At 41.7% G+C, this 17769-nt stretch overlaps 1 protein-coding gene across 1 annotated transcript in view; it reads left to right on the forward strand.

The window, feature by feature from the left end:
• The window catches only part of LOC126339739 (inter-alpha-trypsin inhibitor heavy chain H6-like), a 160154-nt gene that overhangs the window by 93060 nt on the left and 49325 nt on the right, over window positions 1-17769 (forward strand). The window contains exons 10-11 of the mRNA XM_050001658.1: window positions 4548-4826; window positions 11323-11428. Coding sequence (XP_049857615.1) covers window positions 4548-4826; window positions 11323-11428 — 385 coding nt within the window. The remainder of the gene's footprint in view (window positions 1-4547; window positions 4827-11322; window positions 11429-17769) is intronic.

Raw genomic sequence — 17769 nt, forward strand, 5'->3', positions numbered from 1 at the left:
TAAATGTTGGCTCCCATTTTGACTGGATCAGAGGTGGGAGTCTTCCTACCTGTCGGTCAGGGAGCCTGAAAATAACGTAACGTACTGCTGAAAAATAAAATAATAGCTGGAAACTTGGATGCCTGAAGGTGTTTCGACTCAACATAAAAAAATCCTTAATCATGAAAGGCATTGTAAACAGATGTGAGACGATGTCCGATATAAGCATTAGCAATTTTCATGTCTAATGTTCCAAGAGCACTAACCACAGGATTGTAAAGGAACGACAAGTTTGTGAGAGAGAGCCGAAATTTCTTAGAGTTGATTTCACTGAACCGTTTTAAAACATCAAAATAAAGGAATGGGTTTGCTAATAAATAGACAGTCACGATTTTTAAATTTCTATTGTTTACTTATATCTGAGATATTCACCCACCACCTAAATATTTTCCGATTCCTGCCAGTAATAAGAGAAATTAGTTAAATGTGATGTAAGGTTACAAAGTAGAACAAGGTAAAAAGATACAGAAACGAGGAAATGGTGTTTAACATTTATAGACAATAGGCTCTTGCGACGTTGGCGAACTTATAAATGACGTAGTTTAAGGTTTCGTTGCTTTGGAGCAAGAAGTTCAAACAATGCCCAATGGGCTACTGACGCCGGCGAATGCCAGTCAGCTTGCACACAGACTGGTGTAGCCAGTATAGGCTATTCTCAAGCTGGATTTACTGCAAGCGTTTTATGTATGCGTGAGCCATGTGGTCAAGCCACGTTGCTGCCACTAGGCCGGGTGTAGTATGATGACTTAGCAACGCCCTAGGGGCTTCAGTACCTGCACGTTAGCTTTCGCTCACCCCGGTACGCATGCACCGGATGACACGGGCAAACAGGGCCTGGTTTCGAGTCAGGTGGACTGTACAATCTCTGTGTCTAGCAATGTGAATGACTCAGTTTTGTGAATTTTGTTGGATGGTGGACAGTCAACAGCGCTGTATCAGCCATTCAGGTTTGAAAAATTTATCGAACGAAGTAACTTGGTCTAAAATGGAATGAAATATACTTTTACAACTGCCATACCAAAAAATGTAATTACGTAATATATTTTGTTTTTGGCACTGCATGTGTGCATATCGAAATTCCTGCTACGCAGAACCGTAGATGCAACCAGATGAACCAAAACAAAACGGCACAGCCCACTAATGAAACGGAGACTTTTTGCTTGAAAAACCTTAAGCCACTCTCATAGGAAGTGGCGAGGAAGTCCTGATATACCTAGTGATTAGCAATGAACATTGTGTGTGAATTTCTAAGGGACCAAATAGCTGAGGTCATCGGTCCATAGACTTACACACTACTTAAACTAACTTAAAGTAACTTATGCTAAGAGCAACACACACGCCCATCCCCTAGGGAGGACTCGAAACTCCGGTGGGAGGGCCGCGCAGTCAGTGACACGGCGCCTCTAACCGCGCTGCAAAGCCGCGCGGATAGTGATTAGCTAAAAGGGTTCAAATGTCTCTGAGCACTATGGGACTTAACATCTGAGGCCATCAGTCCCCTAGAACTTAGAACTGCTTAAACCTAACTAACCTAAGGACATCACACACATCCATGCCCGAGGCAGGATTCGAACCTGCGACCGTAGCGGTCGCGCGGTTCCAGACTGAAGCGCCTAGGTCCGCTCGGCCCCACCGTCCGGCAGTGGTTAGCAACGGCGAATATAATGCTTACGAAAAAGTTTTAATGCTATCTGACTCGAGGAAATAGCCCTAGTCAAACAGCAAACATTTTCATATAAATGTCCGCAACGTAATTATAGGAGCCTCCATATCTCAAGAATAACACAAGTACATAAGCAACTAACTTCGTGAAAGCAACAAGTAGCACTAACAACTGTTGGCATCTCGCTTACAGAGACACGCAGTGCACAGAAGCTATTTACCTAAGCATGTCTCCTTAATTTACAGTGAATATAATAATTAACTATTCGGAAAACCATTCAATAGAACTCCAGCATGTCTTGTAAATAAAATAACAGTATTTCAGCGACACACGTAAGCAGCAGTGACCACAAAAAGATAGTGGACGTCGACTTATCTTACTCAGTAACAACTAATTAACTAGTATGCCCAGATTTTTGCTGAATTCTAGCATCTGCTCCCATGCATGCCACACGATATGCAAACTAGATCATCGGAATGACTTTTACCTCAGCCAATAGTTTGTCTGGCCTCTCATCAACAAAACAGTTGCCCTCTCTTTCAGGACATTTTCGTAAAGCATGTGTACGGAGAGGGATATGTCTTTGAAATAAACTATGTAACTCTTATTGTTAATAATCAGTTGTATTATTCTTCATATATCAAACACAAATTACAATTTCATCGGAAGAGTCCTATTCGTATTTCATGTCCTGTAGTCGCAAACGTAATCCGATACAGGCTAAAAAACAAACCATGAACTCCAAATCAATTTTCATATAGGACAATAGTAGTCAAAATTGAATTAAATGAGCTTGAAAATGATTCAGTTGTCAGTTTACAAATACTTACTATCTATTTAACCCTACAATACTGTATGAAAATACGCTTCCTGTATAATACAAAACAACACCCTAACTCACCTCAAACTGTAGAACATGATTCAACACAGTAAATAAACAACAATGAGCTTACTGGTAATCTTTCACGCTGTAAAAACTATTAAAAACCATGGATCTCAGCCACGCAGAAGTGATTTCATCAGAACAGCAAGTTTTATGAAAATAAACCTCCGATAGCACGTACGTCATAGCAGCTCTCTGACGACAGTAACGCAGCTAGAATCACATCCGGAAATGGAATACAACTTCCTTTCGAATAAGCTATCACCTGGGAACCTATACTATCCTAGCTGATGGTCGATCGCTCAGCAGTGACTATGTTTCCGATAAGGTGGTTGGTCACAGAGTTAACGAAAGTAGCTAAATCGATACATACTGAAGCTGGTTAAGTTAACATCTCAGACATAGTTGTAAAATAAATATTATGGATCTTGAAAAAGGAAAACAGTTACTGAGTCAATAAAAGAGCCAACTAAAAGGGCATTTCAATAGATGAAAATATCGGGGAATTACGTACACTATGTAATCAAAAGTATCCGGACATCGGGCTGAAAATGACTTACAAGTTCGTGGCGCCCTCCATCGGTAATACTGGAATTCAATATGGTGTTGCCTCACCCTTAGCCTTGATGACAGCTTCCATTATTGCAGGCATACGCTCAATCAGGCGCTGGAAGGTTTCTTGGAGGAAGCCAGCTCTTCATGGAGTGCTGCACTGAGGAGAGGTATTGATGTCGGTCGGTGAGGCCTGGCACGAAGTCGGCGTTCAAAATCATCCCAACGGTGTTCTATAGGATTCAGGTCAGAACTCTGTGCAGGCCAGTCCATTACAGGGATGTTATAATCGTGTAACCACTCCGCCACTTGCCGTGCATTATGAACAGGTGCTCGATCGTGCTGAAAGATGCAATCACCATTTCCGAATTGCTTTTCAACATTGGAAAGCAGAAAGGTGCTTAAAACATCAAAGGCCGGCCGGAGTGGCCGTGCGGTTCTAGGCGCTACAGTCTGGAACTGCGCGACAGCTACGATTCCTGCTCCCGGTATGGATGTGTGTGATGTCGTTAGGTTAGTTAGGTTTGAGCAGTTCTAAGTTCTAGGGGACTGATGACCTCAGAAGTTAAGTCCCATAGTGCTCAGAGACATTTGAACCATATTTTTGAAAACATCAAAGTAGGCCTGTGCTGTGAGAGCGCCACGCAAAACACAAGGGGTGCAAGAAGCCTCCTTGAAAAACACGACCGCACCATAACACCACTGCCTCCGCTGGCAGATGACTTTCACCGGGCATTCGCCATACCCACACCTTGCCATCTGATAGCCACACTGTGTAACGCGATTCGTCACTCCGCACAAACTTTTTCCAATGTTCAATCGCCCAATGTTTACGCTCCTTACAAACTAGCGAAGCGCGTTTGGCATTTCCCGGCGTGAAGTGTGGCTTATGAGCAGCCACTCGACCATGAAATGCAAGTTTTCTCAGCATCCACCTAACTGTCATAGTACTTGCAGTGTATCCTGATGCAGTTTGGAATTCCTGTGTGGTGGTCTGGATAGATGTCTGCCTATTACACATTACGACCCTCTTCAAATTTCGGCGGTCTCTGTCAGTCAACAGACGAGGTCGGCCAGTACGCTTTTGTGCTGTACGTGTCCCTTCTCGTTTCCACCTAGTGGACCTAGGGGTGTTTAGGAGTGTCGAAATCTCGGGTACAGACGTATGACGTAAATGACAACCAATCACCTAACCATGCTCGATGTCCGTGAGATCCGCAGAGCGCTCCACTCTGCTGTCTTACGATGCCTAAAGATTACTGCGGTCCCTGATATGGAGTACCTGGCAGTAGGTGGCAGCACAATGCACATAATATGAAAAACGTATGTTTTTAGGGGTGTCCGGATATTTTTGATCACATAGTGAAGATCTGCATTTAAAACTGCTAAAAACAGTGGATTTCTCAACAGGTGGACGAGGACTCCCTGACCACGTCGAGGTTCCCGACGCTGTTCGGCGGCGGGGAGCTGGTGGTGGCGGGCCGGCTGTCCTCCGGGACCAGAGAGCCGTGGTGTGCCGTGAGGAGCAGGGACGGCAACGCGGCAGACGCCGTACCGGCGCCAGCCGTGGTCAACGTGACGTCAGCAGAGCGGCTGTGGGCCTACCTGACGGTGCGGCAGTTGCTGGACCAGGACGCCGCTTCGCCCAACGAGACTGTCCGCACCAGGGCCAAGGACATCGCTCTCAGGGTAACATACCGATCAACAATACAATGTTTACTCACTCGACTGGCACTATCCAGTGATCCAACAAAGAGAGGTGAATACCCGAACGGGGTGTTAATTGCTGCGTTACACGATCGTTCTTGGTGACGTGTCCGAAAGAACGGACACTACGCATTTATCAAACTGATTCCCCTCGATGGGAAATGAATCCACCACCGTCAGTGAGTATGCACAATTACTTGCGACCTCCTGCGGCAATCTAACAGTCAAGAAAACAAAAACACATTTTCTGTACGTTAGTTCTTAAAAATCTGCAGTGGAAAATTTGAACAAATGTCGCTACTGCCCTGGTGTCGCTCAGCAAAAGTTATCATTATATAACGTAAAGACTTCAAGAGTGGTACTATAACAGAGTACCCGTAGAATGTTCCCCGTAGCATAATACGGCCTTACCAGCGCGCGACCGTGCTGCGTACGTTTCCAACAAACGTTCGCCTGGATGATGGGGTATCGAACCCAACCATAAACACTGAGTAACAAGAAAAGTGGTTTATCCGGGCAGGCAACACTTTCCCATCTATTCACAGTCCAATCTCGATGCTCCCGTGCCGACTGTAATCGCAGGTCAATATGGCAACAAGTAGGCGGCTGTGCTCCTTGTCCAAGAATGAGAGCTGAACGGTGATCTCAGAATCGCTCGTGTCTGCAACAGTATTGTTTCTTGTCGTCGCGTCTGCCACACGTCGCCGCCTATCCTTCTTTACAGTGTAGGCACGCCTCCGACTTCCAGCTTGTGCGACGAGGCCTGGACGTCAAGACCTTATTGCCTCCTCAGGGTTTTACCATTTTCACCCGCTTTCCTCAGATACTCACGACAGTAGCACCCCAACGGATGGTGGTTGACATGCGCAGTGCCATAACGATCTGTCCTTTGCGAGAGTATCTCCCTCATTTTCGGGTCGTATCGTCATTATAACAATTCCCCTTTGGTCTCTGCTCCGATCACATACTTAATCTATCACATCAGGTGCCCTCAATCCCACCAGGCAAAAAAGAATCTCCCGGTCAGCGTACTATAATCTCAAGTACAATAGTTCAGCAACTGAAACCTGATTCCACATGTGACTGTAACTGAATAAGAATCAATTCTTTCGTTTTGTTTCCGTGACAATAAAATAATAATGTCATCTGATTACGGAGTTGGACAAAATCGAACCTCCTGCTGTCACAGACTCGCAGCGAACATTTACATAATCAGTATCTCCGAGACTCGTCTTTAATTTACACGGGATGAACTTTGCTCGGCAGCAATCGCTTTCGGCTGAAATGAAAAATACGAGAGGAAAGCGAAAAATCATATCTCATTCCTTAAAGAAATTAATAAAAGTGTAAGTCTTCTCTGTTCTCTTTACCGACTGTTACTGCAGCGGGATAAATATGTGTGCCCTACTATACATTTTGACTTTATAAAACATCCGTGTGTTTACACGTGCAAAATACGCAGGGGAGGAAGTAATGGTACAAACTTCATTATTCTTATAACTTGAAAGCTGTCATAACCTACATTTTTACACGCTAATGTACTCCAACAAATCAACAATTTAACATTGACTGGTTCTATTGTTTTACAGTGTTCATCTTGTACGTAGCACTGTGAATAAATTTCATCACAGTGATAAGTACAAAATGAATACTGTAAAACAATAGAACCAGTCAATGTTAAATTGTTGATTTATTGCAGTACATTAACGTGTAAAGTATTCTTTTTGTGCTTATCACTGTGATAACATTTATTCTCAGTGCTATGAGTATCAAGCCAGGTTCCTTATGATCTGGCCGCTATATTTCTTAAGCTACACTTTATGTGAAATCTAGTGTAGTAAACTTACTTTGAAAAACATGTTGTATCGCTAACACATGATACTTCTTGTCATCTAGTACAATTTAAAAACAAATCCTACAGAGTACTAAAGTCTTATTGATGGCCTTGAAGTCTAGGTCCACGTGAAAAGAAGCTGTGATATTATCGCAAAGCTGCTATTTATGTTCATTCTTTATAATGCTTCAGAAACTGCTGCCTAATAACACCTTCATACGTGTCGTCATTGGGATATTTATGATGTGTATTTCTCTACTTTGTCTTTGGGGATGACATGTCGTGTCCCTCATTCAGTAATTTTCAAACCATCGACTTGCTCATATTTAAAACTCTGTTCGCACTTTCTGTCACCTTTCTGTAAGCTGTTCTTGTCATCGTCGGCAGACCTACTGACGTCAACGGCAAGCCTTCGTGACTGTCGTTGGGGCATTTCCTGCCATCACTTTCCGTGACTCCAGTATGAAGTAGTGACGTAGCAGTGCACTGAACTGGGACGTGGCTGTACTTAAATGATCAAGCCAGTTCCAGCTATGGTTCATTTTGTCTAGTTTCACCTAGTATAACGTATTAAGTTATCAGCTTTGTCAACGATGTTTCCTCATAGTATATTCTGAAAATTATTTAACTAAATTCGGTCATCATTCAGTAATAAAAGGCGAGTTGGACGGCTTGAAGACCAGCTTTTTCGTAATCAGTCATTGTAGTTCGTTAGACGCTTTGTCTAAAATTTTGGTTTGAATTCAGAACAGATAATTATCACAGATGAACAAATTCCGCTTTTAACGTGCCACGGTGAGGAGGGGGATTTCGGGTGGGGGTGGGTGGGGGGGGGGGGGGGGGGGCAAGCTGCCCCACATCATCAGCGGAACGGGCAGGCTGATTTGCACCTATCCAAGCCGAGGTAGATGGGTCAGATGTTGAGAATAAATTTATCATTTTCAGGTTAGAATTTTTACCTCAATTGTTCTTTTTTCTGCTCTTTTTATCCAAGCACGCTAAAGCAATCCTGCTTGCCTACCCGTCTTCCCTCTGTGGTGCGCAGCTGGTATCTCTGTAAGTTTTCATTGTAGCATTGTTCGTTGGGTTCGGAAGTTGATGAAAAGTCTTATTACACGAGTATCACATACCGAGGTTCAGTGAAATACATAATTATTTTGTTTCATTGTAGGCCAGGAAACGGTGGATTTTATTGGTCCTTTTTTTCCTTTCCGTCGTATTTGGGGATTACTGGATATGAACGGCTTTCTCTGCAACTACGCCCTCTGCCGACATGTATTGGCTATTCTCATTTCCAATCATCATCAGATCACCTACAAAATGCTTTCTGTAGCAAGCGGAACGATCTCTAGGAAGACTATTATAGTGTAACGACAACTAAATTAAAGGTTTAAAAGTCTAGTTTCTGTATCCTTAGTCTGTTTCAGCCAAATATAACCATAGCTATACAAATTTTAATTACTTTTCCGGGATGCGTATTGTGAGTTCTCCGAATTCATTCTGAGTGCCCAAAATAATTCATTCTAAACGCCTCAATTGGATTGTAGTAAACGTGAAGTTCATTTTTCATATTAATTATTCTGAAAAGTATATACCAATCTTTCCTCGCACTACGTTGCATACCACCAGAATGTGGTTTTAATATCCACTCAGCCACGTTTTTTTCCCTGTTTCGTCCAACGTTTGCCCTACGTTTTGAAGCCTATACATTGCAAAACGGTCTCCGCTCCTTAGAACATATTTGCACACACTTTGTCCTCTTTAAAAAATTTTGTGGAATTAGTAAACTCTTGGCGAAATTTACAAACATGTAACATACTCGAGGTTTCTGAAAGAGTATTAAGTAACTTCTTAGATAGTTCGCATTTCTAGAAAGCTTCTGATTTATTTGAAGCTGCCTCATAAACACACGAAAAATTTTTCTCTCTCTGACTTGGACTCTGTCGTGACTTATAGCCTACATATTCCACAGTTCATTAATCTCCGCTGTCTCCTTCAAGTTTAGGTTTGTAATATTGCTGCTTCATCCTTTATGATCAGTTAGCTCCAGAAAAACTATCTCCGCAGACATATGCCTGGCTATTCTGTATTCACGTTGGTCTAATGGCTCAAACTGGCGTCAGGAGCAGCGTGCTTGCGGAAGCCGGAGTTGGCACGCTTTAACCATTGCTCCTCAGTACACATGCCCTCTTCCATCTCCGTTGCGACAGGCTGTGCTGTTTTAACCATTTTTCAGTGGAGATAGAGACAAAGAGGCTGGAACGAGAATATCTACACCTCTGCTAATTATACTACATGCTTGTGTTTCTTTTGCTAACGAGTACACTTGCAATTTCGACGCTTATGTGGCTTCTTTTTGTCGGTTCGTTTCACTGGCTGTTATTTAATGAATTTACCTTACTTGTGCTTAAGTATTTGCGATTGATGAATTGTACGCTTATAATACTATTTCTCAGTCCTTGCCAGGTCATGCCGGCCGCGGGGGCCGAGCGGTTCTAGGCGCTTCAGTCCGGAACCGTGTGACTGCTACGGTCGCAGGTTCGAATCCTGCCTCGGGCATGGATGTGTGTGATGTCCTTAGGTTAGTTAGGTATAAGTAGTGCTAATTCTAGGGGACTGACTGAGGACCTCAGATGTTAAGTCCCATAGTGATCAGAGCCATTTGAACCATTTTTTGCAAGGTCATATCGAAATTATTTATCCTCAATTTTTTTTAATTTTTTTATGAACTGTTTCTTGAACATTGGAGGCGGCGGGCACGATCTGTTTTGAGGTGAGTTCGTAGTTGGTTATGGTTAATTATAAGCAACGTTGATTATATTCAGTATATCAGTCCTATGTAGTGTAGATCCCACCCATGTGAGCAATATTTTAATGGCTGGGACGCACCAGTCTTCTGTAACAAATCTCCTTTGTAGACTGGTTGCATTTTTATAGTATCAGTGAACCGCTGTCTGTCACCCGATGTATTTACAACTCCATCTACGTCTTCACTGCACTTCAAATTCACACAAATTATTACACTCACTCAGTTGTATGAGTTCACTGATTCCAGCAGTGAGTCATTGGTGATGTAGCTATAGGATGCTATATGCCATACTCTGGTATCTGAGTGGTCAGCGCTACAGAATATCAATTCTAAAAGCCCGGGTTCGATTCCCGGCTGGGTCGGAGATTTTCTCCGCTCACTAACTGGCTGCTGTGTTGTCCTAATCATCCCCATCGACAAACCAAGTGGCCGAAGTGGCGTCAAATCGAAAGACTTGCACCCGTTGAATGGTCTACCCGAGGGGAGGCCCCAGTCACCCGACGTTTATTTATAGGATACTATGTATTTTCGTTTTGTGGCATGCACATTTTTCTATTCCTGAACATAAAAACCAAGCTGTCAGTATTTGTACCAATTTGAAATCCCGGCAATGTCCGACGGTGTGCTTGTGCAACTTTTGTTACGTTATGCTTCATGATTGACAAATGTATCACCTGTAAAAAGTCTGAGGTTACTTCTAATCTTGTGTGCCAGGCCATGAACATACAACACGAACAGTGATTGTGCAACGTTCGCCTTAAGTTAACTCTACATCCAAGATAACACGCTGCTTCTTCCTTACCAAGAAATCCTCAGTTCTTTCCCAAATTTCGTTTGATGGCCCATATGATCGTAGTTTCATTAATAAGCTTAGGAGTGGTACTGAGTCAAACGGCTTTTGGAAACAAAGAAAAAATGAATCTACTTGACAGTTTTGTTATCAGGATGTTATGTGAGAAAAACACGAGTTGGGTTAGGCTTGATCGATGTTTTCGGAATTCATGCTGCTTGTCATGTATAAGATCATTCCATTCGAGATGGTTCATAACTTTGAGCTCAGAGTATTCTCTAAGATTCTATATCAGGGAGACGTCAGTTACTCTGGACCGTGTTGCTATATGGAATCAGTGTGAGTTATGGTGTCTCAAATTGTGCCAAGCACTGGCTTATCGTCCGAAAATACAGTCGAAAATTTTAAGCTAGTAGAAAAAATTATTGGTTTTTCTCAGTACGATGTTTTGAAATCTGTTAGTAAGTGCGCACAGATCTTCGTAGCTAATGTCGCTAAAGGTCGACAGTACGGTGGCGCCTGATGAGGAACTCGCCGGTTCGCACCTTGATTGTTAAAGACATCCATGTCGAAAATTTTCAATCACCAGACGGAGCGGAGAAGGCACCTAAGTCTTCTGATTGCCGTATTAAGCGTCGGTATTATTTCAGTCAATGTCTCTGGAATTGTGGGCAGGTGACATTCCTTATAACGATTTAACTGCGGAGAGGTGACTTGAAGATGGCAGTAGTCCGTAGCGATATTAGATAATTATAGGGAAGCGAGTTATGTCCCTTCTTTTCATTTACATATTGACCCTTAGCAACACCAATACAAAAGCACCTTCCAAGCTCGTATCACAATCATACGCGCGACACGGCTCTACAGATGGATAAAGATGACTGCCTACAAATGTAAGCCACAACATTCAATTTCCTACAAATGAAAAGGCAAGTATAATTATCTTCTTTATATCATACCCTGCTTCTCATTCTTCCAGCTAGACGTCTGATCTACTATCTTGGTAAATTGGTAAACGTCTAAATTCTTCTTTTCTTTCTTACAGTACTCGTTCGTGACATCTGTTACGTCACTGGTGGTAGTCAAGCCGAACGCAACATCAGCAGTCAACCTCGACGAACCCGACGCGCCTGGCGCACCAGGTGCTGCAGGTAATGATCATCCAGATAAGTGACATAAAGCCGATTCGACTGTTTCCAAATAAAATATAATTCTCCTTTACTCCTATATCCAAATACCATCACCACTAGATCATTACTTCATTCTATGACTTATTTAATTAGCGTTAAAAGTTCAGCGTTATCTACAATTCTTACATGAAGCGCATATGTACAGGGCGGTCTAAAAGTCCGGAAACATCCTCATAAAATTCAAATGGAATAGCAAACAAGGAATCTAGGTCCCTACACATGAGGAACAGGAAGGGGGAAAGTTTATAGGCTATGCCACCAACATGGCGGCCATCTTGAAAGCCGCCATCTTGGATTCAACTCCAAAATTTCAAATAGGATTGTGGTCATGTGACATATCAAACAGATAGAGAATTTCACCAGGAAAACAATGCCGTTGTTATTTGAAACAAAGCTTTATTCATTCTCAGGTTACAGCCAGTTACATGTGGCAGTGGTGGGACACTCGGCAGCATGTGTGTTATGTGCCGAAGAGACATTCCACAGTCCCGAGAGACCACCAACAGTCATAGGAATGGCCCGATATGTTGTCCACTGTGTTGGATTGTTGATGCTATCCTCCGAACCCAGTCCTGATGAACTTTGACCAACACATCTGGCTAAATTTGACCATACGCATCAATAATGCGCTGCTTTAGATGATGCAAATCCCGTATTTTCACAGAATAAACCAGTGCTTTGACATGACCCCAAAGATAAAAATCCAAAGGAGTCAAATCTGGTGAACGTGGTGGCCACTACACAGCACCCATACGACCCGTCCACTTTTGAGGGAACTGCACATCCAGGTATGCTCGCACATTGTGCCCATAATGTGTTGGGACTCCATCATGCTGGAAGAATTCCGGAAATGTCCTGTCCTCCGTTAATAACGAGGGAAACACCTCTTCATCCAATAACCTCAGATAACCGTTGGCCGTTAACGTACCATCAATTAAAAAAAAGGACCAACGACTTTGGTACCCCACACACCACAAAAGACCATCACTTTTTGTGAATCGACCGTTTTAAAAGCATCAATCCAGTGCGAATTCTGTCGGACCACGTCTGTGATTCTGCTTGTTCACTTCACCTTTGATAAAGAAATTGGCTTCATCACTGAACAGCACGTGATAGAGGAAACGTGTGTTTATCTGCAGCTACTGTGTCATCCATTCTGCGAATTGTAACCGACGGTCTAGGTCACCCTCGTTCAGGTGTTGGCACAGCTGAATTTTGTACGGGTGCCACTTGTGCTGCGATAAAATTCGCAGTATGGAGGTACGGCTAACCACAAATTCTTGTGACAGGCGACGAGTACTCCGTTGCGGACTCTTGCTAAATGATGCCAACACGTTCACTGTTGTTACTTCATCGGTGGCGGATTTTGGTCTTTCAGCCATAGGTTTACCTGCGACAGAGCCCGTTGCTCCGAATTTGGCCAAAAGCTTGGCAAATGCGCTGTGAGTGATGGGCTGTTTGATTGGGTGACGACTGTTGAAATCCTCAGCGATGACCCGTGTGCTTCTTTCTCCTGATATCAGATGATTTCATGTGTTAAGGACATTTTGTAATCTGTAAATAAGGAAACAATGATTAAAACGTTAGAATGAGTAAATGATACCTAACAGTTAAACACATGTAACATATCAGTCATGGGATAGTCACTTTGCACTGTTTCGGACTCCATTTTATGACTTCTCAGTACGCAATACTCACGCTGCCGAGCGTCCCACTGCTGCCGCAAGTAATTGGCTATAACTCTTGAATGAATAAAGCTATGTTTAAAATAACAACGGCATTGTTTTTCTGGTGAAATTCTCTATCTGTTTGATATGTCACATGACCACATTCCCATTTGAAATTTTGGAGTTGAATCCAAGATGGCGGCATTCACGATGGCCGCCATGTTGGTGGCATAGCCTATAAAGTTTCCTCCTTCCCGTTCCTCGTGTGTAGGGACTCTGTTTCCTTGTTTGCTACTCCATTTGGATTTTATCCGGGTGTTTCCGAACTTTTGGACCACCCTGTAAATTTCTCACACTGTCCACCGCCTGTTTCACAAAAACCATAGTGAAGCAATGGTGATACTGTTTTAATACATAGGGTATTAATCATAGAGTGCGAACATCGATGTAGCGAGCATAGCATATGTATTTCGCATGTTGACAACATTAAACCGGAACTATCAAATGAGTTGAATGCTATTTGTTTACACGTAGCGCTAAGATTGTTTTTAAAACACTTATCTATTAGTAAAACAGGTGATTTGAATACTTGTTGCAGCTACGAATACAAATTGTAATACATCAAAATGGTGGCTCAGTTACTTTTCATAAATGAGTAACAAACAGTACTTCTTATAATTATCGTTCTACTAAGAGGCGCTTTATGAGTTGGAAAATATCGAGAAATAGTATAGCAAAGCCTAAGTATCGCAAGGCTGATCTATGTAACTGAATGGGTATATAATTTTCAGACATATTGATAGGTAAATTCGATAGTGTGGAAACTGCTGCAATTCAGTCCGTTGAATATGTCCCCATTTGGAGGAATGTTGACGTGCACATAAGGATAATTTTGGTCTCCAAACTATTGTGCTTATTTTAAAATAATTGTAATAGAAAACTAGTAAGGTTTGGCTTACATGAACAGGATACAGCAGTTAATCAGAAATGGCATGTGAAAAGATCCTAGCAGATTGGTCGACAAAATGTAAGTACACTGGTTGTTTTTAAATTCTGAATTCATGTAAGAATGTATACAAAAAATTCTTCTGCTTAGAAATACCCATTTATAAACTGTGAATATTGACTCAAGAAAATTTTGTTCTAACGTTTAGTCAATACAGGGCCTCATAACTTTGCCAAATGAGTAACCAGTGTGCTTAAATGAATTTTAAATGCGCCTAAGTATCCGGATTCCTATCAATGAAATTACCACTTGACCTACGAAATTTATAAACGCTCTGTCTCATAGATGAATCAAGTGCAATGTGCATACGTGTCTCACAATTTTAGATAAAATGTTTTTCCATGCAGACTGAAGCTCCTGAATAACAGAATGAACTATGGAATGCTTGTGCGAAATTGTTAGCTGCTTCGTAGGTATCGAAAAAACTTTCTTTCTGCAGCCTGAAAGATTGATAGGAAAACATTATTAGCAATTTTGAGCTGAATTTATGACTGCTGACTGTGCAAGCAACTCTCAGAGTAAAAAGTATGCTGAAGGCTAATGACCAGGGTAGAATTCCTAATATCGTTTTATTTATAAAGTCCATGAGCACAAGGCTTACTCAAATAGAATCATGAAATGTATCGCATCAATTTAATAAAGACAGGAGGGCGTAAATAAATTGAAGGCGATGGTGTGTAAATTTCAACTCAAAACGTAGATCATAGTTCATGGAAGAGCACAGAGTCACGTGAATCACACGGGATTTTGTGCCACTGCCTAACAAAGACTACACTCACGACATGTTCATGAAACCGACGAAGATAAACAATCCATAGATAAACGACAAAGGGACTCATTTAGTTCGCCTACGAGCCAAATGCACAATATACACCAACTGTGACCCACATGGATCGAGACCGCTTACCTCACAGTACAAAACATGTGGAATAGTACACACGTGTTTAGTCTGTAGTAAAATATCAGGCCTAGCTACGGTTTGCAGTGTGTTACCTTATAACTCGTAACTCGGAGCGAAAAAATGCAGGAGGCAAATGGCATTCTTAAGTTTACATATATAAATCCAAGCTGGAACAACCACCCAACCTCTCTGTCTACATACGTCGGATCAGCCACAGCTAAGCACCAGACAAAACACATCAAAATACGGAACACTTCGTCCGAGGCACACAACAGCTGACTTCCTATTGGGCGAGACATTCAGCTTTCCAAAGAGCGTCTTTTAGACTCACAATCTCGAGTGGGCAAAGACTGTCTTCGCCACAGTCATCGATTAGTGGTAACAGATTGTCTTACCAAAAGTGCTTGCGAGTTATATGCATAAAATATCAGGAACCAAAAGCTGGCACACGTTACAGGCAACTTTCAAACTGGCGTGCAGAATGAGCACACACAATTAATGTTCATGTTTTTCCAACGAAGTTTAAACATATGGTATCAGAAAGCAAAAACAGAAGAAATTTAGAGCTTACACCGTAGCGTAATTTATGGAAACATGGACTCGGGAATATGATGAAATCAAGTGCAGATCTTAGAAAAAAGAGTGTCTATTCCTATCTTTGCCTATAATAAAAATAGCTACATCTGAGGTGTGACACTTGTCGCCAATAAGAGAAGTTCCCTTGGCGCTTATCTTTCCAAAGCTTTAAGCGAACTTTTTTACCAATATTGAATGGAAATTATTGACATCCGTGTGTAGCGCTAGGACAAAATTCTGGGTATTCTTAAACTGGATCTGTCTGTATTAGCGACGTAAATGATTAGCTTACATACGTGTTGACATGGCAGTGATGAGGATCACGAGCACGGGAGAAATACATGCGTATCAGTGTTTCCACTTATAAAAGTTGCACCATTTATGTCGATCCATATAGCCACTCCAATCGACTTCCGTAAATTAATTTTCTTTTCGTTTTGTTTGTTTCCACTTATTATTCCATCTGAAACAACACGTGGTATGGTCTGGAGTTTGTGCTTAGCTCACACTAGCATATGTACAATTTTTAGTTAATAATTCCTGTTGAGTTTTGCAGATTTATGCTAGGTGCAGTTTTCATAATTTTACCCGTTTTTTGACATATTACGAGCACCTGAATCGCAGTGCTAACGTAAAGATTAAAATTGTGTTTCTAGAGGACTGAAGGATATCTTTTCGTCAGTTTTCACGCCCCAAATACTCTCTTACTACACACTGTTTATGCATTTAAACTCTCACTCAATCTCCCAAGTAGCAAGTCGTCCGCGACCCCATAAACAGGTGTCACAGCGCTGTCTTGCACCCCCCCCCCTCCCGGACACACTACATCTTTCCTGGATACTACTCTATATGTGCTCTACGTTTGGTAGAAATTTCTACACTCATCCTAGACATTATACGTCGCCCCCTATGGTCTACTAATACTACCTTATCGCCAGAAGTGCTAGAGGTGTCCGAGTCACATAGTATTTTTTACGACGGTGTGAATTCTACTCGCACCAAATGTCGCTGCAATTACTGCAGGCATTCCAAAACCATACTTACATGAGATTCGTTTCTCGTCTCCATAAATGAGAGCACTATAGACCTCTTATCTTCATGTTAGTTGTCTGCTAATGATATTTTCATGGATATTAATAAATGATTTAAAGCCAACTCACTGACATTAAACTTCGAAAAGACTCACTATATGCAATTCAGAACCTGTAAGAGCTTTCTACCCAGCATATGCATAAAGTACGAAGAAGAGCAGATAGAAGAGGTTGACAGTCTTAAATTCCTGGGATTACAACTTGATAATAAATTCAGTTGGGAGGAGCACACCACAGAACTGCAGAAACTCCTTAACAAATCTGTATTTGCAATTCGAGTGTTAGCAGACATAGGCGACATAAAAGTGAAAAAGCTTGCATACTTTGCCTACTTTCATTCCATAATGTCATATGGTATAATATTTTGGGGTAACTCTTCAAGTCAAAAGTTTTCAGAGTCCAAAAAAGTGTAATACGTATTATTTGTGGAGTAAACTCACGGTCGTCTTGTAGAAACCTCTTCAAAGAACTGGGTATACTAACTACTGCCTCACAGTATATTTACTCCTTAATGAAATTTGTCCTAAATAATATATCTCTTTTTCCAACAAACAGCTCAGTTCATAGATACAATACCAGGAACAAAAATGATCTGCACAAGGACTTAAAAGCACTTACTTTAGTTAAAAAAAGGGGCCACTACTCAGGAACACTCATCTTCAATAATTTGCTAGCCAACATAAAAAATTTAGTTACAAATAGAGATCAGTTTAAAAGGGGCCTAAAAGACTTGCTAGTGGCCAACTCCTTCTACTCCATTGACGAATTTTTTTAATAGAAACAAATGATGTGTTGTATATATTTATACTATTAGTATTGTTATTTCAGCTTAAAAAAAATAAAAAATAAGAAAAGGTGACATGTTCCACATCCACGAGGATCTCCTCAACACGGATCTATGGAACGAAAACTAATCTAATCTAATCTAATCTAATCTATCTGCTGGTACTATGTAGCTTGTACACCAAGTTCGGCAGACATTTCTCCAGGATATCCCGGAATATACACACATACATATCCATACATACATTCAAATATACATTTTTATACAAGGTCATTCA

Source organism: Schistocerca gregaria, chromosome 1 (genome assembly GCF_023897955.1).
Source record: "Schistocerca gregaria isolate iqSchGreg1 chromosome 1, iqSchGreg1.2, whole genome shotgun sequence".
In the NCBI taxonomy this organism is placed as follows: Eukaryota; Metazoa; Arthropoda; class Insecta; order Orthoptera; family Acrididae; genus Schistocerca; species Schistocerca gregaria.